Here is a 27022-nt window from a genome sequence, read left to right as displayed (position 1 = left end):
TCTCCCACCCCTTCCCCAGACTTGGCTGCACAACCCCACTCAGGCAGCGCAAAGCCGGCAGTGACAATCCCACACTCTCCTGGAATCACAGCCTGAGAGACATTTTATGTCAAGGTAGAAAAGCAGGTGCACGGGTTACAGACCCAACTACGGGCGGAGGGGCCTCTGCCTCTGAGGACCTTCCACCGCAACACACTGGGAGTGGAGGGGGCAGAGGGCGGGCTCCCCTCAGGGCGCCATGTTGGCACCTGCTCACAGGGGCCCTTCCAGAAGCCTCCGCAGCGCGGAGGGCTCTGCGGGCTCGGTGGGAACGTTCTCCCCTTCCTCCCCTCGAAGCCAGCGAGGCTCCCTGCGGAGCGGGAAAACGGCGTCCGCCTGCCCTCGCTGCTAGGGGCGGGGAGCGGGGCCGGGCGGACTACAGCTCCCGAAGGGCTGCGGGCGCCGAGGGCCGCGGCCTCGCTTCCTGCCCCAGCCTCGCGTCGCCTCACGGGCCGTCCGCGGCGGGAGCCGATGGAGGGCGCCGAGGAGGAGCCGCTGGTGCAGTGCCCCGTGTGCCTGCGGGAGCTGCCGGGTGCGCACATCAACTCGCACCTGGACCGGTGCTTGCAGGCCGGGGAGGGCGAGGTGGAGCCGGGCTTGTCGCCCCCCTGCAAGCGGCCGCGCCTCGCCGCAGCCCCGCAGGGGAGCCAGGCGCAGGGGGAGCCGGAGGAGGCCCGCCCGGCCGCCGCATCCCCCGTCTTCTCCCTCTTCCACAAGGGCCGCGGCGGCGGGCAGAGCCCGGGAGCCCCCGGCAGGAGGAGCGGGGCGGGGCGGGAGGAGGCCGCCGTGAAGCCGGAGGATGGAGGCTCAGCAGCGGCGGGCAGCGGGGCGAGCCTGGCCCAGAAGCTGGAGGGGAAGCCCCTGGCCGAGCGGCTGCGGCCGGACACGCTGGGGGATTACGTGGGGCAGGAGCGGGTGCTGGGAGCCCAGACCCTGCTGCGGTCCTTGCTGGAGTCCCACGAAATCCCCTCCCTCATCCTCTGGGGGCCACCGGGCTGCGGCAAGGTGAGTGGCGCGCCGGGCTCCCGCCGCCGCTGCTCCCGCCCAGCCCTGGCCCCGCTGGCGGGCGGCTTCCCCGGTCCCGGGGGGGCGACGATTAGCGACCAGGCACAGGTTCACACCATGCAGCTGAGGCTGGATGTTCTGTTCGTTTTGGCTTTCGAGGCTGATGAACTTCAACGGTGGGACCTGGTCTTTTTTCTGAACTCTCTTTTCCTGTCTTTTTGGCTTCTTCTGTGATGTCTTTATGTTGGCTGATGCCCGTAAGTTTTCACTTGGCTTACAAAAACACAACCTGCCTCCTGAATAAAATAGAAGTGGCTCACCCCCATCAACCTCACTCCCTGCAGCTTACGCTTCGGTTACACACACCCTTGTTGGTTTCGCATAATTTAGATTTGGCAAACTCCAAAGCCCTTAACACAGGAGCTGAGAAGCTTAAAAACAGCAACAAACCAGAATCTGTAAAAATGTCTAGGAAATAGCGTGAAATACTGGCAGATTATTACTCTAGGGTTTGCTTTAGCTCACAAATTCTGGCCTCTGACAGAAGGCAGCTCAAGTGTGGAAGGGAGCTAACATTGTGGTTAGGCACTCATCCACCTATAAGCAAACCCTCTGAAACCAGTAGGTCTTTCCAGGATCGGACTACTGCAGGCTCTTGTTCTGCCCCTTCTAAAAGAGCAGGGTGTGACTGTGGTGAATCCTAAAAGACACTGTAATTACAGCACAGCAGTGAAAGAATCCACAGCTGTATTGAGGGAAGGAACAAATGAATGCCTCAAGTGTGGTCAGGAGGGAGCACCTGAACATCTTGCCTTCATTTTGTTCTTTTTCTCTGTATTCTAGATTTGCAGGGGGACAAAGCTAGGCAAGCAAAATATATACTTATCTCTGTCAGTCTAATGTGTGCACAGCACTAAATTTTGCATATTATATAGGTAGATGTCTTGGTTATGCGTGAGAGTATGTGTAGGAAATCTGGGATAGGGAAAATAATGACTAATGAATTAATGCTAGCAGAGAAGAACAGAGCAGCAGCTTGCTCTTCTCAGCATACTTGAAGACAAACGGAGACTTGATACGTATGGTATTTGAATAATAATGCCAGTTAATCACAGTTAATAAGGAGCAGGTATGAGAATAGTTGATGGATGTTAGCAATCATGCAACAGGTTGTTCAGGCTAGATAACATACACCTGAAAAGAACCAGCTGGTCAACTTAAATAATTGCCACTTTCTTTAAAATAACAAGGTAATATCAGAAAGAGAGAGATCTGAGGAGATGAGGTAAAGAAGGGCTGTTTATCAAAACTCATTAAAGGGGAGGTGGATTGACTGAAGCAAGATGGCCAGAGAGAAGTGGAATTGAATTCTTTAATAAACAGGAATCTACTTTTTTGAATGACTAAGATGTTTAGGGGCCTGCTTCTGTATTTATTCATACTCTAATGCCTTTGGTTTCTTGTCTGTGCCAACAGTATCTGCTTGCTCTTTCTTGAAGCCCTTTTCCTTAGAAAAAAATGCTGTTACAAATGCAGTGGTAACAAAGCAAAGGCTGCATACAGTTTCTGGAAATCAGAACTGAATTCAGTGGCCTCTGAGTTGTGATCTGATGAACCCCCCTTTTTTGACTATGGAAATGCTTTTTCATGAGCTTGTGACAGCTTACGCTTCTGTTTCAGGTCTCTAGGAACCTTTTGTGGTACTGTCTTTGAATAACAGGCGATATGTTTCATGCCTGTAATAACGCAGCTTTCACTCTCCTTTCTCGTGACCCATCTTCCTCACTGATATGCCTTATGCAGAGTTGTATTTAGTAAGCTTGCTTCTCACAGAGTTTAAGTTCTGCTGCTTGTCAGTCATCTGACCTGCCTCAAGTCTGTGCCTTTTGTCCCATGAAGGAACAGTTCCACAATTTATCTGTTACATTTTCTCTCTCCAAGTACTTAAGCTGTTGGGTAGCTCCTCTCCTTTCTAGGTTACTCCTTCTCAACAGTTTTGAGGCTACATGCTTTCAGCTAGCTCTTGATGGACCATATATTCCTGGCTGAACCAAAAATTCCTACTGCAAAAAGTTGAACTTTTCCTTTCACCCATGCTTATCAATATTTCTAGGATGGTGCTAAAGTATAGTTTCATCTGAGGCCTTCTTCCCCATAAATTGTATTGTCTGTCTCAGGCAAATGGCTGAAAGTTCTATCCTTTACTTGGCTATTTGTTATTAAATTCCTGTCCCTACAGATTTAGCATGCAAGGCAAAGTAGTCCCCCTAAAGATGGAAAAAGAAGTCTGTGGTCGCCTGCGTGCCTCGTTCACTTACTGTTTGGGTTGTATGTATATAACATGTCCAAGAAAACATTTCATGAGGAAGTAACTTGAAACAGGTGTAGGATGGACAGATGAAAAGGAAGCCTATTTATCTTTCTGTGTGAAGAATCACATAACTTAGTGCTTGAAACTTGAAAGATCTTGTGAAGGAGAAATAAGTATTCTCACTGCCTGAGGACCTGGTTGGACTCATAATCAAAAACTACTTCTGTTAAGTACGGTCTTTTTCAGTGGGAAAAATACTAAGAAATAACTGTGTGTTATGTAGCTTCCAATGTAACAAGCGCACGTGCTAAGCTCTGCCCATCAAAGAAAATAGCCTTACATTAGAGGACAGGTGCTAAAATAGGAGTATAATTAGGTACGTTGGTCTAAATTCAGAAGTGCTGTGTAAGATGGTCATAGACGCTTTAAACCTCTTCATACTTATCGAATCTGGTTATTGCAGCCTGTCTATGCTTTCTTCCATTTCTACAGCTAAATGCTATGCTAACCAATACTTCTTTTGAAAAGGGTAGAGCAGGACTAAGTAAAAAAAATAAAATGGCTGGAGATGGAATTAATCCTTGGGGCCAAGTTCAAATTGATTTATGTATTATTTATCAATCTGTACCTTTATGAGAAGTAGTAGTTCAACAGACTGCAAGCTTCTAAGCAAGAAGAGAATAATCTTGGCTATTAAACTGCTATAAATGCAGTATTTCGTATTGTAGGTCCAGAATACTTTTGGAGAATTTTTATCATGAAAGTTATAAAGCTAGGTACCTGAGTAAAAATACTTGTCCTTTGTACTGCTCTGCCCAAGTTGATTTCAGCCTCAGCTGCACTTGGATATTCAAGGAAACAGTCAAAATTGAAAAGACAAAATGAGGGTACGTCTGTTGTGAGTTTATTTTCTTTTGAGTTTCCATCTATATTGACTCTTCTTATTTTAAGGGCTCATGATCTATGTACTTTTGATTTGTTATCCTAATTTCTTAGGAAGCCAAGGTGCTCTAGGTGAAAAGGCTTTGACTCTTTGTTCTTGTTTTTACTTTTGTCACTATTAAGTGTTGAACACCAGAACATATTTTCTGCTTTTAAGAAGCTGACCAGACACAGGCCAGAAGAAGAAACACTGCCTCAAAGAGATGCTGGGGTTATTAACGTAGGAACAGTTAGCTTGTTCATCCTGACTATGCAAATTTTTAAAAGCCTGTATGAATCCTAGTGTAATCTGAGTAAGCCATACTGTGATTTATGACACCTTAATGCAGGGATTTAGATTTTTGCTTGTCTGCCATGGAGCACCAATTTTAGTAAAGACTTAGCGGGGGGACACAGCGTAACTTGAGCACTGAATAATTTTGCTGCCACAGATATGGTTTAAGCCTTACAAACCTGAACATTCTGTATTTAAATACGGTAAACATTCCCTCTTACATTTGCTGTTTAACAAGAAAAAATGTAGGCAGCAAGTTTCTGGAACCCGCTCACTACAAAAGATAAGACAAAGAACATTCACGTGTGATTTTTCTGGAGTCCCTATCTACAATCTAGTACTAAGGTAAAATATGCTCTGTTGATATGCGTGCAAAACATTAAAAACCCCAGTAAGTGGTCTTTGCAGTTACTATCAAATCTCCACTGAGTTTATATTTTATTTCTAGGACTCCCTTGTATTTCTTTTCTTAGTTTTTATACAAGACTTTGCTATATGACACATCGAAACACAGACAGCAAGTCCAACTTACGTATTTTGCTTCCTGCATATTTATCGTTCCTTCCTTCCAGTATTTTCTATTTTGCTAATTCAAGTGATTACCTAAATGGCTATTTGATTAGTTGAGTGTATTTCATCTTCTCTTATTCATGCTGCTTGGGGCCTGATTTGAACCATTAGAAGTAATTAGTTCTTTTGATTGATTACCATGAGTTTTTTAACTGAAAATGCATGATATCTTTTACAGTAGCATAGAGTGAAAGTCCAGAACAACTCTGAAAAATGGGTTTGACTTTGCAATTGCCTAGGAGAAGTCTTCAAATACAATGTGCTTGATTTTGCTTATGCCACTCTAAATCAGGAATAACTTAGGGTAGCTCTCTAGGAAGAGAAAACTGGAAGAGAGAATATAATTTGTAAAGTAGATGGACTTTAAGGAGACAAATCTGGATGCAGCAAATAGAGGCACAGCTCCATTTCAGTAAACATTATGCAATGACCTTCCCTCTGTTTATGCTTCGTTGGACTTGGATTCTGGAAGTGCTGTAAACCACATGCTGTGGCGGTTCGGTGACACCTTACTCCTCCAGTAGTCTCACAGTGGGCTATTTGGGATGTGGGGAACCAAACAAGATGGTTAAGAATAGCATCTGCCCTTATATAAATGCCAACTGCTGCCACTTTTGATTGCGTTTATCTCTATAGACAGTGTCCCTGGGCCATGTTCATCTGCTATCCGGCCAGTTTCCTTTAGACACAGCCTGGCTCTTCTCCTGTGACGCAGGAGCTTGGGGTCAGCTCAGCAGTGTTGGGTAGGAGAGACCCCAGCTTTTTAAGCTGCATGCCAGGGAACTGCTCCCTTGGCTGGCATCCAAGGATGCTGGCACTGTTGGTGTCTCACTCAGGGCAGTGAAACAGAGCGTGCCCTTTCCTGACTGTTTGTCAACCACAGTATGGTCCTGCTGCCCTCAAAGGGAGGGTTGAGGGTGAGGAGAAGCTGTTGATGGCAACACCATGTAAGCAAAGATACGGAAATCCTGGCCAGAATTAAGGAAGAGGCAAAAATACAGGGAACGTCCTGGTCAGAAGGCAGCAGAAAAAAGCAGGATGCCAGTTCTGAACTCTGATAACATAGTTTAGACCCTACAAGGCTACAGGTGTCACTAGCCTGTTGGGCTTGTGTTTTGCACTAGGCTGTCAGTCTTTTGTCATCCCTGCCACAAACATAATTCACACTGTGGTTTGCTCTGGAACAAACCAGCAAAGTCACTTGGTGGGGAAGCCTAGGAGCCAACTGGATTATCCTTGCTCAGGAATAATCCATGCTGTGCTGCAGTCTATACACTAGTGCAGATCTGTGCCAGATCTGCTTTGGTCACCTAAACATGGCCTAGCAGAGCAACAGCCTTCCACCCTTGTTGGGAGAAGCACATATGTTGGAAGGGCCCATCCAGGTACAAGGAGAGCTCTTGCACCAGTGTGCTCCCATGAAGTGTAGTGGGAATGTCAGCTCCTCATGAAAAGGCTGTGAGAGGTGAAAAGGGCTGTGAGGATGGAACAGAATGACTGAGCTGTTCTGTACACTGTGCAGGAGCTCTCTGACATGGCTGCTGAACACAGTATAGATGTAACCTGAGAGGCTATGTGTTTTCTGTGACTGACATCTACAATGTAGCTGTTTGGCCAAATTCATGCAATTTAAGAATGAATAAGGAAAGTCTCCGTGAACAGGCAACCATAGACAGATCCCTAAACAAGGTCTACCTGATCTTCCACAAGAGTGAGGTAAAAATGACCTTAGGTTTCACAGTCAACTTCTTGAGTAGAGTCTTCTTGACTATGATCAGACCATATATGCTAATCTCCTCCCAATTTTTTCAATTCCACTTTCTGAAGAGAGCTAGGCAGTACCACTCTTTATTCCTGGAAGGGGTGTTGGTAAGCTAATGCAGTGGGCGTATTTTAATGGCTGGGTAAAGAGGTGCAAAAATGAAAAGACCACCCTACTTCTAAGCAGGTAGTTAGTCATTGAACAGCAGCATCAATAGGACAGGCTTAATTTGTACTTGCTTTTTACTATTTTCTTCCAGCCATGGGTGTGGGGTTGCATTGACTAGGGGCAGTGCAGAGAATAGGGAAATAGGTTACACTCAAAGATAGTTGCCCAGTCAAGGAGACTTGTGGATATACAGAAAATTCTTGTCTCCTAGTACAAACATCCAACTAACCAAAACAGCAAATCTGATTGACTTAGCTGCTCTGACAGTGAGAGGTGTGTGGAGCCAAGCACAATTTGTGGGTTACTTTTATTTCATCCATAACATGTATCAAAGCCTGGAAGAACTGGCAGCATACTTGCTGGGAGTGGGCTTGTTTGGCTGGTTTTTTGTTTGGTTGGTGGGTTTTGCTAAATCTCAGACAGTTGCAGCCTTTGAGAAAGGATATTCTCGTTTGGGTTGACATGAAGAAATTTGCAGGACAGTGGAGGGGAGTTTTCATAGTTAAGTGTTTGTTCTGTGTGTAATGAATCTGGAATTAAGTGACCACAGGCACAAGTTGAAAGTGTTATTTGTTGGTGAGTAATGGTTCATGAGTTTCTTGGTGGATATGTTTCCGCGTTTCAGAATGGCTCCTTATGATGGCACTTCTTTAGCTTGTCTAAACAAATAAGTCAGTAAGGTCTTGAAATTTTCAGCATGAAACTTGATAGGTGTGAGTTTGGACAGTTTGGTGGGATAATGGAAGAGAACCGAGAATGATTTCTGGAAGGGGCAAGGGTATTACACTGTGAGCTTTGTAAGGTGTTATTTTTAGTGAAGTTAGCAGAAGGTTAGTTTGCAGGATCACTCCTATTCTCATTGATATAAATACCACTTAATTTACGGGAAACAATACTTCTGTTCCTCCCCATGAGGAAAAAACATGATCTAAAGAAGAAACACCTATATAATAAAAGGAGCAGAGTATCAACTTGTTTAGATTTCCTCTTCCTGCTTGTCATGCTGGTTCTGATAAGGATGTATTAATTCATATTAAATTGCACCATCAGTGTAGCTATTTTAAAAGACTTTTTTTCTAATGTAACAATCAAAATTTATTTCAGATAATGAAGGATGTTCAGTGTTTTTTCTTCTGCCTTATGCCATATCGGATTTTTAATTATCGGATTTTTAATTTTCTTCTTATACCTCAAATACATTGCTCCTGAATTTAGTGAGAGAAACTAGGGGTTTAGCATAGCAGTTGCAGTTCTTCTGCGCTAGCACCTTCATACTTAGGCTACCCCACTTAAGTCTCCACGGGGTTATATATTCCGTAGGTTGTAATCTGATAGTAACAGGGAGGAAACAGTGTAGCATGTTACTGACTTTTGCTTGAGATGGTAGGAGAAAAAGCAGCATAAAAAATTGAGCTTATGGGAAATAATAGGCTTTCAGAGGAATGAGGAAAGTTCAACTTACGTGTGATGGGCAGTTTGACTTGCAAAATGACTGACTGTGCAGAACAGAAGGAAGAGGGCATGAACATGCCTGTCTGTGTCAAGCACTGCTTTTGAAAGACAATGTATGTTATTCTTACTTCAACCTTTGTTGACCCAGAAGTTGGCAGAGTAGGAGAGGTACATGCTGGCTGAGAGCTGTGCAGCAGTTTTCAAGTAGATTCTTGGTCTAATAGTAACTTTCAAACAAATCTCTTTGTATTTTTTTTCCTAAATTAGGGGTAGAAGTATGGACTTCTGTGCATATGTTTAAAAACAATTGCTTGCTGCTTTTTTTTAAACAGCGAAACTATCTGTGACCTGGTGATTGAGGGCCGGGATGCAGTATGAACTACGAGTTCAAGTGGAGCTACAAGAAGAATAGTCACTTGATTTTTTTACTTCCGTGCCCCCCCCCCCCCCGCCCCCCAACACTTTTAAAGAAGGAAGAGGTACATTTTTCCTTTTTCATCCCCAGATTTGATGTATTGGGGGTTTCCATGCTTTCAGTGATTTTTAAGGCATGGGTGCATCCTCAGTATGTACATTCTGAATCAAGGCCCTTTTGTAAGGAAACACCAACTTTGGTTTTATTTTATTAGCTTAGTTTCAAAGATAGTTTTACTTTTGTTTTTTGATTTCCCAGATCTTCCTGATTTCTGTAGGCTTTGCTGCAAGCACTTTCCAGCATGTCTTTCCAGTCTTGTCTTCTGCAGCAATACAAGGAAGGCTGGTGCTTTGAGCTCCAGGGTGTGAGAGAGGACCTGACACGGGATGCGAGTCTTGTATCAAGATGTGAAATGACACCTCTTCTGAGGACAATCACGAAGCCCTTACTAAAACTAAAGCAAGAATAAATAGTGATACATCCTCCTCCTTAGCCTTCCCTTCCCCATCTTGGGCTGGTTGCCATTTCTGGGATGAGGAGATCCATTAAAGAGACAGAGCAGTGCTGTTAGGGCAGTGAATGAGGTCCTGCCAACACAACTGGTAGCTGTGCGGTAGGTGGTTGTTTCTGCAGCCTCCCTACAAGAGGATCAGGTTGGCAGTACCTGCTGCTTTAACCTCAGTAGTTGGAATATCTTCTGAAGCAGTTTTGTCGGCATCTGTCCCACTCCTGAGCTGAGGCTTTCCTGTCTTCAGTCTCCTTGGGCACCTTTTTCAACAGAAGAGTGAGCTCGATGGAAGAATCGCCTGTCTTTCTCTAGCAGTACGTTCAAATAGAGATACACTCTGCTTAGGACATGCAGATACACCTGCTTTTACTAAGGATTGTGAAGCAAAGTCTGAAAATTATGCCTGTGATGTGTTCAGGTGTAGTGAATCTGCCTGGGAGGTAGTACTGGAGGTTGCTTCTGTGCTTTGGTAGGCTCAGTGAGATTCCCTATAAACAAATTCCGATTTGAAGGAGTTGTCTATAAGGAAAGAAAAACAACATAGCTGCTCACTAAAACCAGCCAACAGCTTGTTCAGTCAGCTGTCTTCTACTTCTCTGGGCCAGCATTTGATTACTGTTGACTATTTAGATTGGAAGAATTACATTTTCTGAAGTATACGTACAATTTTTCAGTACTAACGCTTTTGTAGAGAACTGCTTTCTGATTAATTTCATTTTTATGTACAGTGGAAATAGAAAAAGCTTTAATTAACAACTTTGTAGCTTTTTATTTCTTAAATGGGGTTGCACTGTAAACTCTCCTCCAGGTGTCTCGGGGTAGTCCAGCTCTTTATCCATTAACATACTCTACAAAATAACTGCACAGCGAATTGCAGTCAGCCTGTCTTCTGTGACAGAAATGTATTTGGCAAAGAGTTTTTCTTCCATGGTAGAGGAGACAGCTGTCATTGCTGGCCTGTTCAGTATTGCAACTGAATAGGTCTGGTACGTAAAAGTACAGGCATTAGAAATGCAGCGGTGGAATTGGCAGCTACCTCTAGCAGGAAGTTTTTGTCTTCTGTGTGCTAGAATAGCATGAACTAAAATACCTTACTCTATAAACTGTCAACACTGTCCCTATGTCCAGAACATACAGCTTTGTTCTTCAGATATTTCCTTCAAATGAGTACTCTCTGTGTCCAAAACAATTTTTACAAAGCTTTCTCCTATTGCTCTTTCAGACTACGCTGGCGCACATCATAGCCAACAGCAGCAAAAAGAATGGCACGAGATTTGTGACATTGTCAGCCACAAGTGCCAAGACAAATGATGTTCGAGATGTCATCAGCCAAGCCCAGAATGAAAAAAGACTATTCAAGAGAAAAACCGTTCTCTTTATTGACGAGATCCATCGTTTCAATAAGTCTCAGCAGGTATCGTACTACGTTGCTTTTTGGAAAAAGCCATTGTCAGCACTTCTGTAAAATTTCCTGCTTTGCCTTAAGATGATAGCTTACTTTGGGCTTTTGATTTTGTTAATGTTTTTAGTAGATGAATGAGGGAGAAACATAAAAATTAAATTCCATAACTAACTTCCGATCAATGTTTAATTATTGTGATTCAAAGTTTTAAATGAAAGTCTGAGCTATAATTGACTTACGTGCTGGGCTTTATATGACATTTTTCTGAGATTTTATTTCTGCAAAGTCATGTTAGTAATGTTTGCCATACATATCTTCATTTCAGCCTCCTCCCTGGGGGTATCATTCTGCATTACCTTTAAAAAGGTCTGGAATGTGGATATGCCTAGGGTGTTTGTTTGGTTTAATGTTGTCCCCTCTTCTCTGTGAGAAAAGAGACCATAGTACCATTAAAAAAAAAAAAAAAAGAACCATAGTCATACCATAGAAAGCTTGAATTCTGTACTACAGGTTGCAGTTTCTATATCAAACCATACTCCAATCTTCCTGTAGTTTTCTGAGCCATTCTCTAGAATTATATAGGGACCCGTAGCCCTAAAGATTGGTTCAAAGAGTATTCAGAAGTAACCTCACTATTTGTTATATTTGGTAAGGAAATTTCATAATATCTTATGTTTACCAAGCAATAAACCAAAGTCACATAAATAAACTAGAAATTTGCAGATATTTGACACTGTTTCTTTTCAGCTGTCAGGGTCATTCTCAGTGCAAGCACGAGTTATTAAGGTGAACAGCCCATAACATGCTGTGTATGTGAAATTAAATCATTTAGATAGCTGAGCAGATGAGCTGCCTTGTCAGTGAGGTTATTTGTCATATCAACAGGGAACCGAAAGACTCAGAAGACACAAAAAACGTAGCCTACTCACATGGGATGTTTTAGGTTGTCATTGATTGAGATAAGCTTTTTCTGCTTCCCTCCCATCCTCAGGACACTTTCCTTCCTCACGTTGAGTGTGGGACGGTGACCCTGATAGGAGCGACCACAGAAAACCCTTCCTTCCAAGTCAACGCCGCTCTTCTGAGCCGATGCCGGGTGATCGTCCTGGAGAAGCTCTCGGTTGAAGCGATGGAGACGATTCTGATGCGGGCCGTCAGGTCTTTAGGGGTCCAGGTTTTGGGCCAGGGTGACCAGCACGGCAGCTCTGCGACTGGCAGCAGCAGCAAGAGCTCAGAGTGAGTACTTTATGGGCTGCAGGGTGTTAACACACACAGCCCGAGGAATTGACTGCCTGCCAGGGAGAGAATGAAGCAGTTGGGGGGTGGGAAGAGAAACCCTAGCCACTTCTGATAGTAAAGAAAAGAAGTGGCAGCATATGGCAGGGGCGGGGGGGTGACAGGAGAGAGAGAATTCCAAGCACTGGCTCTCTCCATCCAAAGCATAATCTCACTGTCTGGATTAGGAGAGAGTTTTATACTTGGTTCTGTAGCTCCTGACTCACTCTCCCAGGATATTTAAATCCATTCTGCTGCTGAGGATTTGATGTGGAAGGCTGTAACTGGGTCTTTGTCATGTCCTAATGTGTGTTAGTTTTTGCTACTGGTTGTAAAAGCATCCTGTTACCATTAAGTGGTGGATGGGGCATCCTTTCTTAAATTAATTTGAAAGTGCCTGACAAAAGTTTGTTTTCTGAGAAATTTTTTCTAGTAAGATCAGGGAGGATACTACTGTTCTTTAGTTGCAGGATAAGTGCTGTGGGTATACTGTGGGGGAGAGGGGGCTGTTGCTGTGAGGTGTTAATAGATTCTTTTTAAGATAAACTTTTTCTCTGCTCCTTGTTGTCCAAGCCAGATAGAGTTATGTTAAACATTTGGGAGAGTTTTGGAAAAGATGAGATCCAGATTTGTCCATGAAGGATGTTATCTGCCTTCTGAAATGGCTAGTTAGCAAATAAGAATAATGCTTGGTACTGTGCTACTTTCATGCAAGTTATTATAGTTCCTTCATGTTGATGCTTGTCTGTACTCCTAGTAATTTACAGTGTATTGTTGACATGGTGGTAATTGGGCAGGCACTCCGTATGAAATAAGTGAGAGGGAATCCACTTTGTCCTTTAGCTTTATCACAGAATGTAAGCATTAAGAATCGCTAACCTGAATGCTGCGGTCGGGGCAGGGAAGGAAAGCTATTCCCTTTTTATTTTTAGGGTACACTGCCTCATGGTTTACGCATCTGTAGCTTTTACACATTGTAGTAATGTGAATTTTAGAAGAGAGGGCAGTACTGCATGTCAGCCTTAATGTAATGGCACAGCTGTGGTTGTGGCTACACCCTGACTGGGGTTCGGAGACTTTCCTTTCTGTATGGGATTAAAGTACAAGGCATAGTTTCAGCTGCAGTTGTTTGGGTTTGGGTTTCGCTAGACTCTCTGTATCTGTAACCTTCCGTTAGCTGTGGATGATTTAAACAGCACGGTGTGGTGCTTCATCAAACTGAAAGAAGTCTGGCAGGCAGACTGTCAGACTAGCACGGTTTCAGAACTCTATCCATGGAGAGTGAGGGCCCCACTCCAATGGCTAATGTGGGAACCAAGCATTTAAAAATAAAAACGGGGTTCAGTATTTAAGAGTGTTTCTTGCAGTTGCATGTTAAGTCTTCCTGTCTTTCCTGCTGCTATCTGGTTCTGGTCTGTAGTTGATACATACTGTTGCTGATGAGTTTGGCTTCTTATAAGCTATCCTGTCCCTTACTGTGGTTGTGGTTTTGGTGGTCTTGTTAATTTCTTCTTCTTGCTTCACTGTCCATACCATTTCTCCTCCTTCATTTCCCTTCCACCTACTACTCTGCAAGAGCAGCTGTGTCTCACCTTTTACATCTTCACCTCCCTGCCTCTATGAAGCAGGGCTGTTAGTAGATGCAGGCAGGTAACAGTGTTCATGCTGTCCTGAGGAATAAATGAAAGTCACAAATTACAGTTGAATTGGTTGTTCACTGTGCTCCCCTTTGTTCCAGAGTTGGAAAAGGAGCTGTAAGGCAGCATGTCCCCAAATGTGGGGCATGCTTACTTTGAAAATACCACAGAGATCTAGCCAGAAGGCACAAGAGATGTGTATATTGAATTTTGGATTTCATTTCCCATGTGAGTCTCCCTTCCCAAACCTTAGAAGTGTAGTATGAAGTCCTGCATGTGCTGCTTGACCTCAGTTTATCAGATGGTCTTGGTTTCACATCACTTGTCTGACATGATGGCTGATGAGATTTTGAAGAACAGGATGATTCTTAGGATGATTCTTCATGGTCTCTCCTATTACCTTGAGGAATAAGGTGAGGGTGACTCTTCCTTAGTCTCTGCAGACATCATCTGTACTCAATGAGAATGCAGCCATCACTGAGTGATTCAATAACACGTGCAGCAGTTATGAAAAGGAGAGTGTGCTCTACCTGAGCCTGTTTCCTGGTGGCTTTTTCTTATCTTGCTTCCACCGTTGCTACAGGTTTCTGATAAGGTTAGGTCTGGCTTCTCTTTGATCCTGCTGTGGCCTTTTCTTGCTCTAAAGCTGACATAGAACTAGCATAGAACTACCTACTTTGGTATCTTTTTCTTTGTTATATTATCACGCTCATAAAGCTTCTTTGACAGTTTTTATATTAGTTACTGGATTTCTTTAGGATAAGATGTGCTTTGTGTTATATTTTCATCAACTTTACTGCCATCAAATTGTCTCTCTTAAAGCCTGCAGTAAATTAAGCTGAAAGACAGGGGAGTTGTCGTGGTTGCCAAAACCAGCACAGGAATATGAAAAGAACAAACATACTCATGAAGAAAAGTAAGGAGAAGTCAATGTTAAAGATGCTTCATATTGCTGAAATTTTACTTGTGCTTTCTGCAGTTTACGCTGTCTCAGTGATAGCACAAACTGTTCCAGGTGTACACTGATACACTATGCTTGTACTCTGTCAGTAATGGAGGAAATCAAATTCTTCTTGGCTTTTTATTTTTATCATTCAAGTGCCACACTCAGAATGGTATCTCTAATTGAAGTCAGACAGTAAACTGAATGGTGGATTAATTTATTTGAAGTTAGATAGCACAGAAGGCGCGCAGCTGAGGGAAATGACAGGATCCGCAGTATCCTGTTGGCAAGACAAGAGATCATGCAGTTCAGCTTGTTAGTGGCTGTATTACAAGTCCTGACAGGTTTTGAATTCACTGGTTTGTAAATCACAATGTTGAAGATGGGCTTCCTTTGGGTCTTCAGTATTCAATACCTTTTTCAAAATTATTCCCTTTTTGGAACATCCATCCAATTTCCTTGCAGGAAATAGAGTTGCTGAGATGAGAGGCGACATTCAAAGACAATGCTGTAAGGCAGTGAGCAATGCATATCATACTGCAGTATTTCAGATGAAGAACTGTATTTGCCTGTAAAAGTGTTGCAATCTCTCAAGGAGTGAGTGTAGTGAGAATAATTGCACTGAGAAAGTAAGAAAGTGCTGATTTATATAAGGAAGAAGCAATGGGTACTTTATCTCATGTTCTGCTCAATTGTTTTTAAATCTTCCATCATACAGGTTCTCCTTGCTTGGACTTCCTTGTATTTACTCTGATACTGCTTACACCCTCTTGTCATTGGATCAAATGCTACGGTGTTGTACAGGTTTTATGGGTAGTTCATCATAGGTTTCATGTTGGTTCTTGGCACAAACAGTCTTGAGGGTATGGAGATAAGGAGGAATTGGAAGAAGGATTTATAATCCCATAGTGGTAGTTTTCCATTCCTTAAGCTAGTATATCACCTTCAGCTCAGTGAATGATGGATCCCAGGGCGTCCCTTTTGGCTTTTTTATGTTTTTGTCTTCAAGTATCATCGGTTACAAGGTACCAACATTGAGCATTGGCATCCAGTGGGTGTTCAGTGTTAATTTTGGGAGAGTGAAAAAAAATAGAAGATTGTCCATCTGCAAGAGGATCAGGAGCTTGGGAAGACGTCAGAAAGCATGGGAGTTATTCTGCCTTGCAGTTCTAGGGGGTGCAGAAGTTGGGTAAAGTAGAAGGGTAGAGCACTTGAGCTTGTAAAGAAAGGATGGACTTAAAAATGTAAAATACAGCGAGTGTCTTTTGGAACCAAGGTATTGAAATAATTGTCATCCTGATTTTGAAATTAGGCTCCTGCTGAGTGAAGTTAAATAATAAAAAAAAATGAAATTTAGTATTTTAATTTCTCAGAAAAAATAATTCAGTTATTCTGAGTATAAAATGTTATTATTTTGGAATACTGAGTGTGAATGGAGCTGAGATCATGGATCAGGGAAGCATTATGTTATTTCCAATCAGTGATTCTCATTAATATGCTGTGCAAACAGCTTGTATGTGGAAATTTTTCTCCGTTTATTCTTGTTCTTTATCATGTCCTGTATGTCGTGCTATTGTTGTAGACATGGACTGGATCAGCCTAATACATAATAATACATTATTTGGAGTGGAATTTCCATTACCAATATGTTGTAACTTGGATTTCACCATGGAAGTGGGCAAGACCTTTGCTTATAACCAGATTTTCCGTACTTCCTTGTGCATGTTTGTTTTGGTTCCTGTAATACTAATTGCTTGTGTTGAGTCAGCAGGACAGTTAGAGTCCTATAGAGAAACTCAAGAGACAGGAATACAACTCAGCTTTCTTGCCCGGCTTCTCATCAGCAAATAAATGGCAAAAGTGCTCTGAGGCCTCAACTTTGGGACAGACTGTTCCTAGCTTCTTGTGAGCGTACTGCCTGCCTTTTAGTGCTCTCAACACTTCTCCTTTACTTGGAGTCGCTGAGTGCAGTTGTGAGTAGCGGTGTGAGGAGGCCTCAAGTGCATGGTGTTCTTCTCTGCAAAAAGCAGGCAAACAGCTTATTCCTTGCAGGTGAAACCTTCTCTTCAGTCTGCCCTGCTGGTGTATCCAAAGTGTTTGCTCAGCGTGCAGCATATTTGGTTTTGTTCCCTGTGATGGAGGTATTAACAGCAGGACATCTGTGTGTAGTGCCTGCTGGGTTTTTAAAAATAGTTTTTGCTTTCTTTGCTGGCTTCTTTCATTGCATATAGAAAAATCTGGTGCCCATCTGTAGTGCTGAGGGGTGAACATTGCTCCCTGATTTTCGAGGAACTTGGTGCATGAAGTACTTGACTGAGTAAGTCCCTGTGCTGTTATATTCTTCTGCTTCCCTGTTCAAACACGAAGGTGTTTGAAACACCTTGGAGAAAGCGCAGTTATTTTGGAGTTCCACTGTGTGTGTGTGTTAATTTTTTTTTTCTAGCTTTGTCAAATACATGAGAAATAAGGAGATGGAAATAAAAACATGACAAGATACATATGTGTATATAGATAGATTTACTTTTCCCCACAGGATGCGATTCCCCCTGCCTACACTCTGCAGCATGGGATATGGCCCTAGAAGACATTTGTCAGCCTTCACTTGCAGTGCTGTGGATTAAGATTGCAGCTCTGCAAGTTTTTCCCTCTCACGTGTGTGCATGAGAGGACTCAAATACTGACAAAGTTTTTCCAGCACCTACTGTCTTTTTCTTTTGTGTGACAAGTGTAAAGAGGCAAGTAATGAAGATTAGTGGGTATGTGTGTCTGGGAACCCTAGCATTGCATTTTTTACACCACTGGGAATAACAGTAATAAATCTTTCTGGTGAATGAAGTGCAGGGCTGTTGTGAATCCTTCATTATCTGGCACACAAGGGCTTCATAAGAAATTGTGTCTCACACCAATCTCTGTGTTTTAATCCCTGCTGATACATGTTACTCTTGATTTTCAGTACAGTTACTAGAAATGGCTAAGTTACGGCCATTACTTAAGCCATGCTTTAATTCCGCTAGCTGCTGTTTCCAAATCAAATCAGTTGTACCCTCTGCCTGGAGAGCACCTTAGCCGTTACCTTGTCTACATAACTAAAGTTTGAGGGTCAAATCCTCAGCAGCATACACATGAAATGTGCAGAGGTGAGTTGGTTTGAATGCGCCCCAACAGTGGGTAGTGCAGCCCAGCAGATGAAAACCTAGAAAAAGAGCTGGAGGATGTTGTTACTTTCCCAGATTTTTCATAGACCCACTATGAGATCTCAGGAGATCTGTTGCTGCGTTTCTCAAATCTTCCTGTCTTGTTCATTTAGATTGTGTGTGCACTAGAGTTTGGCCTTTTTCATGTGTTCGTATAGTCCTGGCACAGTTGGAGTAGTAGATAGCAAGAACAGTGACTTGCATGCACTGGGATGCCTTTTCTTTCTAGTAAGATATTTTTTGTACCCAGTGACTAAGTTGTAATACCTATTACCATTTAAAAAAAAAAATGTAGGATTCTTTACAATGTAAACAATCCTTCCAACTGTTGCTTTTAAAAGAACATCTGATAACAGCTCTTACTGTTGGTAGTTAGTTTAAAACCTCATGCTAATTACTTTATACCTCACTATATTCTCTCATGTGCATTTGAATAGCTTCATACCTTTTCATTGTCTTTCCAACAAGGAATTTGAAGTGCTAGCTATGAAATGCTGATGGAGTAAAACCTTGTAAAGTTCAACTGGCTGTGCCAGAATTGTACCCTGGCATAACCCTAACCCTAGTTTCCATTGAACTTAATGAGATGAGGAAAAATAAGGGGATTAAGATGAAAGCTCACGCCCTACCTTTTTTATGTGCAATTGTATTTTAACATGTATTCAGACAGGAGGAGGAGGAGTCGGGTCTCACAGTGTTCTCCCAGGCTTTGCAATGCTTAACAGAAACAGTTAAGAGCAATACTTAAACTCAGCTGCCTCTCAAACTTTGTAAACAAATGACATCTCTAGAATAATACACAAGGAGAGGAGCGTGATGGGGGCTAACAGTATATGGTTATTCTGTTGCAGATTCCCAGTGTACATAGAGGAGAAGGCTCTAAATACTCTAGCCTACCTTTGCGACGGTGATGCAAGGACTGGACTGAATGGGCTCCAGTTAGCAGTTCAGGCCAGATTAGCAGTGGGGAAGACCACTCCTTTGAATATTACCAAAGGTGGTTCTGCAGATGGCATTCTGATAACAGAAGAGCATGTAAAGGAAGGGCTACAGCGATCTCACATCCTGTACGACCGAGCAGGTAAGTATCTGATACAGTTTCTGAGATGCAGCATTCTCAAGAGCTGATAGCCTCTATGATTTCTGGTTCTTCTCTCCCTTTCATACCAGTTGCTCTGGTGAAACAGTGATTGTACTGAAATTTGGCCTAAAAATTACTTTTCCTTTACAGTGAAGCAGGCTTACCCAGAAATTCCTTCTAATCAGGATTTTGTCTTACCATTAGGAAGTGTAGGTTAGCCAAGAGACATATTTGCTGCCATGTGAATAGTTGCATGATGAAATGATTTGTTCTTTAAGATTTTTAGAATATTATCTTCTAAGAGGTTTGCCATGTAAAGAGGGAGAAGTATTTTGACAAGGAGATTTGTTCTTGGAGGGTTGGAAATGCTTTGAAAGTCTTGGAAATGCTCACATTCACAACAATATGTTATGTGAAAATGTGAGCAGTTTGCTTTATTTTTAGAGTTGCTTTTTAAGGTAATGAATTTTGTAGCTTACTTAGGGCAAAAAAATAAAAGCCTGCAGCTTGCTTAGGTCACATAAATCTAATTGCATTTAAGGCTTCCTAATGTGATAACCACTCTTGCTAAATTTGTGACTTGGCAATGTTAGGCATTGCAATAATTGGCCACTATAACTTTTTACGTGAGAGGGTTACAAATCAGAGAGTAAATATTAGAGATGAGGTGAACCCCCATAAATGCATATGCTACTTCTTCAGCAATACTGGAATCACTGTGCAGTATAGTATCAAATGATTATGCCAAGCAGTGTTTGGAGAAGTGATTGATTTTTGTTTTGCCACTGTATCTGATATGGTCAATTAACTGTCACTACTCAAAACCTGTGATGAGAGATTTCTCGAGGTTGTTCGTAATGTGTATGCCTGCTTGCAGCCTTCTTGCTACAAAGAGGAAACTGTGGCTCATTGTCAGGAAAAAGTCAGCTGTGCAGATACTGATATGATGGCAGCTGAGAAGTCGAGGGTAGGCAGGGGGAGGGAGAAGAAAAATTTTATGAGGCAGGAAGAAGTCATGATTAGGAGGAAGCAGAAAAACTGAGCAGTTTACTGGTGTGAGTCTCTCGTGCCGTGTGTTTGCTGTCGCCTTGTGGCCACTGTCACGCAGAACTCTTGGCTGTGTCCGTTGCTCCCAGCCCTCCTACGCCTATTTGCTCTTTTAGAGATGGCACAGGGTGCGTCTTCCTGAGGCTTGCGTCAAATCTCTGTAACGTGTCAGCCCCTTCTCCGTGACAGAAATCCTTCGAGGTCTGTGTAGCATTTTTCTTTTTTGTCAGAGATTTCAGACAGGCGTGAGAGCAGTGAAAATTCTGTTTTTCTTGATTCTATGAATGCCAAAGAGCCTGCCACAGATATTGTCACAGTAGCAGGTTGCCCGAGTACATGCCTTTACAAAATTTCTCTCATCTGTGGAGTAGTCTGTGTCTTGGGTGACCACTTTTGTCCATAGTAGAGATAGCTGTTTGTGCTTTTATGTACAAAGGGCTTCTGGATAGAGGCTACTGTATAAATAAAGATATTTTTGTAGCATGTTTTAGCTAATACTTTTTGAATCACAGTTGTGGTGGAATCTACAGTCCTCTAATATAAAGTGCTTCAGCCTTATAAAGAGGAGGGACATGATGCTGTCTAATCATGACAGCAGCAGCATACATTTGAGTGTAGTGTGTTCATGTAGAAAGGACCAAATAATTGATTAGTGTTCAATCAGAGTTTTGTAAATATGGAATTTTGATTTTACATAATTATTTATTTATGGTCACCTTCCACAAAATTTGCCAAATTCTTTTTTTATATACTTTCACCAAGTAGTCTAGGAAGGAAATTGTTCGAATCTAGTCATTAGGCTATTGTTCTGATCTGTGTGCAGACATGTAAAGACAAGATCTTTGTACAGATAATCTGTGTGTTTTAGCTGGAAGGGCAAAGAAACAGCTCTAGTCAAATTTCACTGCCAGCAGCCACCTGCAGCCCTTGCAGTGTGAGAGGAAACAAACTATTTAGTCATATTTTAGCTTTTAATTGCAGTTTTTAAAATTTTGATTTTTTGAAGAAAATTATGCAGCAACCAAATTCATTAAAGTTTAACTGCAGATGGACAGTGAATAGGTTTTTAAGATAGAGTTGTATTGTCTCTTCTTCCTCTTATGTATTGTGTCTCTCTGCTAACACTGATTTAATAGCAAATACCAAAGATAAATATCAGAATAATTGCAGGATTTTGTCTCGCTGTCCATGTGGTAACATAACTTCGGTTATGGTAAAAACTGGGAATGTGTTAAGCTGAAGTTAGTTTATTCTGTAATCTGGAACAGGGTTGTTCCTTCCTCTTCTGTTCAGGAGGAAAGAGAAGGTGTCTCACGCCATAATGTTTTTTGCCAGCTTTATTGTTTTCTGCTGGACCAGAATGAGAAGTCTTTTTATCCGTGCTGTTGCTCTAGTCTTTCTTCCAAGGCTTTCTTCTGTCCTTTATCAGTGAGCAGTTGATGTTTATGTTTGGCTACGACAGAAAATAATGTGAGATGGGGACTCTGATGTTGCTTTTGCCCAGTACCTTATAAATAGGGATTTCTTAAGAAGTCCGAATATTAATTATGGTCAGTGAATGAGGCCTTTTCCCTGTCTTCTACCAGTAAGACTTTAGATAAATCAACTTCTTAAATTAGCTGGAAAACTCTTCATGAGCACATAAAACAATTTAGGGGCGTAAATCAACAAGATTTATGCATCTGTGTACATTAGACACTAGAAAATCCTGTCCTCCACAAAGCCTCCTGTGTAGTATCTTGTTTCTCTTCAGAAGGGTATTTGCCTTTGTGGGAACTGCATAGAGCAAGTGTTAATTTGATTCCAAAACCTCTATTTAGAGTTTTGATTTCAAGAGGCATCTGGGTTGCACAACAGCAGTGATAGATAAGTTGGCATGTGTCTGTCTCTCAGCTGAATTGATAAGGCCAAAATGTTGGCTAACCAGCCTGAAAGACAGAGGTAATAAATAAAGATCTGTAAAAAGTTCTGTGTAATTTTTTAAACTGCTTCTGGTATCTCACATAGAATATATACAAACTGTATATTTTAAAAAGAAACATAAAACCTCCTTGTCCAATGCATGTAACTGTACTTGCATATAACATTAACTTTGTGAGGAAGGATATAAAGAGAGAAAACTGTCCCCTTGCTCAACCTGTGTACTCTGAAGTCCCCTGCAATTGTGTATCTCTAGTCCCAACCTCTCCGCTGGATTCCTTCTGCCTCTCCAGCTGGTATCCCCAAGTATGACACTTTACAATAGCCCAAACAGTGTATAAAAGCACTCCAGCAAAAAAATCTGGGTGAGTGCAACCTCTGGAGATATTTAAAGGCTGTCTTCCTTACTTTTAAGAGACCAAGAGACATCTCTTCCAAGAGGACGATGCAAATTCAGCTGCTTGGGTTTATTGCTACTAACTCAAGTGTTATGACGGAGCACGGACACGCTGTTTGTGTTGGCACAAGTAATGACTGCATACCACAAGGCTCTTTGTATGGAGTCCTAGCAAAAATAGCTGTCTGCCGGCCTGCGTACTCTGGCAGTGCATGTGTTGAATTCCCCACAGAAATGTCCTGCATCATGAGCAGTGACACAGGAAGATGGGACCCAGTTTCTGACCTGGGAGGTGCAGATCTTGCTGGCTATGAAAGGAGCAATTGCAGCGGTATGGGGTCTTTGGTTTTCAAACTCGTGCATGCATCCTTTTATTTTGCAGAGCCTTCAAGAAATGGTGGTGTGTTCTGATACGGCCCTCGGGCTGTAAATCCTTTTAGCTGTAGGAAGAAGAGGAATATTAACAGATGGCCGTGCATGCAGCCAGTTGCCTTTATAATACACACTTAGCTGTGAGCCAAGGAATGCCAGGCACTTTAAAAAATAAAAAAGGCAGATTATGTGGAAAGTTTAACAACAATATTGCAGCAAAATACTCTTAGAAGTTTGATTAAAAGAAATGCATAAGAATCAAAACCAGCTGCACAGAGAAAAATTGCAAGCACAAAGGGTTTCATTCAGTGTTTGTAATATTAACCCTCTATTTTTAACTGTAGCCCTAAAAGATCTGTGGAATGGCTTTGTTTCTCCTTGGAATCCGTATCTAATCTTATATTAAAATTTAATGTTAAAAAAAAAATTGCCTTGTAATTCATTCAGTCTTCTCTCTCCTTATTTAGCAGTCTGGCATTTCAGGTTTTGTTTGTGAGGTTTTTTTGTTTCAGCTGTTTACAGTTTTCAGGACTTTTCCAGTAGTGCAGGTGCAGGTGTCCACAACTGAACTCAGCATTTCTTAGGGGTTTGCCAGGGTTGTGTGCTGTGATCCTGTTTCCTCCAGATTGTGTAATGTGCCATCATTGTATACCCACAGCAACGTTTCCTTTTTTCCCTATATAATACAGCAAACTCATGTTTGATTTACTGCACACTTTATTTTCACATTTTAGTTGATGTGAAATTTCTTTTTCTAAAATATTACTAGTGTATAGTACTGGATTTCTCAAATTCTTCTGTTGTCTTCTCAGAGCTGTGTGCATGTCCAAAAGCAATGGTAAGTGGTTTGTATGTGCTCATACTTTACTCTTTGTCCATTAGGAGATACTTATATAGAGTTTTCTTCCTAACTGCTTAAAATACCCGTATTTTTTTTCTTTTGAAGGAAAGGTCAGTGGGGTACCAAAACCAAGTTGTTTGCCTTGCAATGTTTAAAAAAACATTCTCCTCTTCATCTGCAGTTGCTCTGTTATGCTTATGTGTCAATGATCCATGTGGCAAAGCATGATGATGTTGAAAACATTAATGAACACCATAATCACATATCTGTAAAAAGAACTTGAAAAAGCAGGTTTTGTTTACCTGCTGTGCTCTAGTAAAATATATTCTGTTCCCTTAAATGCATTTCACTTAATTTCCTCCTAACAGCTTTGTGTATTTCTTCTGCCCCATTCTAAATAGGAGAAGAACATTATAATTGCATCTCTGCCTTGCATAAGTCTATGAGAGGCTCAGATGAAAACGCTTCCCTTTACTGGCTGGCTCGAATGCTTGAAGGCGGTGAGGATCCACTCTATGTGGCAAGGAGGCTGGTGAGGTTTGCAAGTGAAGATATAGGTCAGTATTTGCAGTATTTCATGTTGGAATATTATGTTGAATGAAGACCTACCAGACTTCTGGTTTCCGAAAATTGGCATTTGAGAAAAAAAACAACCCCAAAACTGCTATATGCAAAATGGGTACAAAATACTGAAATGCTCCACATCTAACAAAAACTTTGTGTATGCAGACAGAGACCTACACATGGTGTCATTGTGATGGTTGCCTTTTGCACGAGAAACAAGTATTTTTTAGGTCAGGTTTTGGCAGTGTATTATTATTATTATTTTGGGCCCCTCACTACAAGAAGGACATTGAGGTGCTGAAGCATGTCCAGAGAAGGACGACGAAGCTGGTGAGGGGTCTGGAGCACAAGTCTTATGAGGAGCGGCTGAGGGAACTGGGGTTGTTCAGTCTGGAGAAGAGGAGGCTGAGGGGAGACCTCATCGCTCTCTACAATTACCTGAAAGGGGGTTGCAGGGAGGTGGGTGCTGGTCTCTTCTCCCAAGTGATGAGTGACAGGACAAGAGGGAATGGCCTCAAGTTGCGCCAGGGGAGGTTCAGGCTGGATATTAGGAAAAATTTCTTTACTGAGAGAGTGGTGAGACACTGGAATAAACTGCCCAGGGAGGTGGTGGAGTCACCATCCCTGGAGATGTTCAAGGAACGTGTGGACGAGGCATTGTGGGACATGGTTTAATGGGCATGGTGGTGTTAGTTGATGGCTGGACTTGATGATCTGAGACGTCTTTTCCAACTTCAGTGATTCTGTGATTATGGATTCTTTTAAACTCTGGTGATGGTAGGTCACCAGTAAACTTATGTCACAGAGGATGTGTATTTCAGGGATGTCTGGTTTTTTAATGAGTCTGGAAGGTGAATGCCTACCCTGACTTGCAAACCTCAGATTTGATAGCTGGCTCCCTAGTTGTAAGGCATCTTGATTGACTTATCCCCATTATTTCCCAATTTCTTTCTCAGTTCCAAAAAGTAAGTGAATCATACACAGGCAGCTACTGCTCAGGCTGCCACCGTGTGGCAACAGATTTAGTCTGAAAATCATACCCACAATTTAGACCTTTCTTTTGGGGGGGGATGGGGGACACACAGAAGAAGGAAGGCTGTGGATGGAGGGAGTATATCTTATGTACTGCAAAGTATTGCCCCAGAGATTCCAACATCTGAGAAGGGAACTTAGAAATGTGCATGGATAAGCTTCCACCTTACAGGAGGGGCAAAAAAAAAAAAGAAAGAAAGAAAAAAAAATAAAAGACAGTAACTAAAGTAAACTGACTTTAACCTGCTTTTATCTGATCCCTTTTCGTAGGGCTGGCAGATCCTCTGGCTTTAACACAAGCAGTTGCTGCTTATCAAGGCTGTCACTTCATTGGAATGCCAGAATGTGAGGTAAAGGCTTCATTAGTTCACTGATTTGAAAGTACTGCAAACTGTAAAACCTATCTGTAATTATAAAAAGAAACAGAGATTGCAAGGACAAGGCAAATTTAGTTACTTGTTCATTCAGCATGCCCCTTATTGACAAGTAAGAGAACATCGTAGCTCTTAAAATAGATGTTGTAGTTTGAAATAAAATTCCCTGCATATTTACTGTTAAAATGTGGTATGTGAACTAATGTTATTTCGCTCTGTCCATTTTTTACCTCTCTGTTATAAATAAAATAATCTATTCTGATATTTTAAAGTAGCTATTCCTTTCTAGTAGTGAAAATTGTGAAGAGCTGTGTTGTTGTTAAATAATAATATTCATGCTATAGTGGCAGGCAGAGGTCAGTTTAAAAACATAATCCCCGTCATGCTACACAAACAACCTGACTAACAGACCTTTTCCCAAAGAGCTTAAAAGAAGTCATTTAACATTTTCCCTTTTCTTGTTTCCAGGTCATTCTAGCACAATGTGTAGTGTACTTTGCCAGAGCACCGAAGTCTGTAGAGGTATACAGGGCATATAGCAATGTCAAAGAATGTCTGAGAATGCACACGGGACCTCTGCCGCCTGTTCCACTGCACCTGAGAAATGCCCCAACAAGACTCATGAAGAACTTGGGCTATGGTAAAGGCTATAAATACAACCCCATGTACAAGGAACCTGTAGAGCAGGACTATCTACCAGAAGAGTTGAAAGGAACAGACTTCTTCAAGGAACAAAAAACATGACCGCCTTGCTTGGAATGGGTTTTGATTTTATGACTCATGCATTTGTACCGGGCTGGGAGGTTCCCCTTACAGTTTAGGCCATCTGTTACTGTGGTTGAAAGTATTAAGCCACTGAGCCTTTCAGATACTTTCTTATCCTTCTGGTTTTACTGCTGTTATTCTGAAGGTGTTTTGTAAAGAGTTGCAGTTAGGCAGTGGAGAAATGCAAAAATAAGCTTTATCAGTATAGTGGTGTCACCCTCTGGTTCAAATGAAATGGAGAAAACATGAGACACTTGTATTTCTGGCTCTTGCTGTGAGACAAGGAATATTATTGTGCTGCTTTTTAAAATCTATTTCACATTTTGAGAATGTTTATTTTCTGGAAAAATAGTAAATTGTACCCCCTCTGCTAAAATACAGTAAACAAAATATAATTACAGTGTAATTCTTGCTCTTAGGATGTTCCAGAGACTAATTTTCTACAACAACATTTATTAAACCAATAAAGTTGTTAAAAATAGTGTCTATGCATTTGTTTGAATATTCTTATGATAGCAGTGTGGGTTTGAAAGTTTGAGGTTCCTTTGATTTTATCATTCCTACTTTCCAGAGGAAGTTTAAATCATTTTGGAAGTAGAATAGTCATGAAACTAGCTGAATTATGCTAGTTTTTGAAGTTGTATCGCTTAAAATTTCTATTGTGTGACGACATTTTGGGAAGTGCTTTTGGAAAGCAGATTCCTGGTAGTGAAACACGCTCATATATTTCCA

At 41.8% G+C, this 27022-nt stretch overlaps 1 protein-coding gene across 1 annotated transcript; it reads left to right on the top strand.

Moving 5' to 3' along the window:
• Positions 1 to 495: 495 nt before the first annotated feature.
• On the top strand, positions 496 to 26665 carry WRNIP1 (WRN helicase interacting protein 1). Its single transcript, XM_059815232.1, has 7 exons — positions 496 to 1044; positions 10669 to 10860; positions 11840 to 12084; positions 18749 to 18978; positions 23957 to 24112; positions 25422 to 25501; positions 25994 to 26665. The coding sequence occupies exons 1-7, from the start codon at positions 511 to 513 to the stop codon at positions 26267 to 26269; spliced, it is 1713 nt and encodes a 570-aa protein (XP_059671215.1). The 5' UTR covers positions 496 to 510; the 3' UTR covers positions 26270 to 26665.
• Positions 26666 to 27022: the final 357 nt, after the last annotated feature.

The sequence above is a fragment of the Gavia stellata genome, chromosome 3, assembly GCF_030936135.1.
Source record: "Gavia stellata isolate bGavSte3 chromosome 3, bGavSte3.hap2, whole genome shotgun sequence".
In the NCBI taxonomy this organism is placed as follows: Eukaryota; Metazoa; Chordata; class Aves; order Gaviiformes; family Gaviidae; genus Gavia; species Gavia stellata.
This window is presented reverse-complemented; position numbering and strand designations above follow the sequence as displayed.

Excerpts from the sequence above, each read along its gene's own strand:
- WRNIP1 (XM_059815232.1), top strand. The coding sequence starts at position 511 with ATGGAGGGCGCCGAGGAGGAGCCGCTGGTGCAGTGCCCCGTGTGCCTG. Across the intron at positions 1,045-10,668 it reads GGCCACCGGGCTGCGGCAAG|ACTACGCTGGCGCACATCAT; the intron begins GTGAGTGGCGCG and ends TTGCTCTTTCAG. Across the intron at positions 10,861-11,839 it reads GTTTCAATAAGTCTCAGCAG|GACACTTTCCTTCCTCACGT; the intron begins GTATCGTACTAC and ends TCCCATCCTCAG.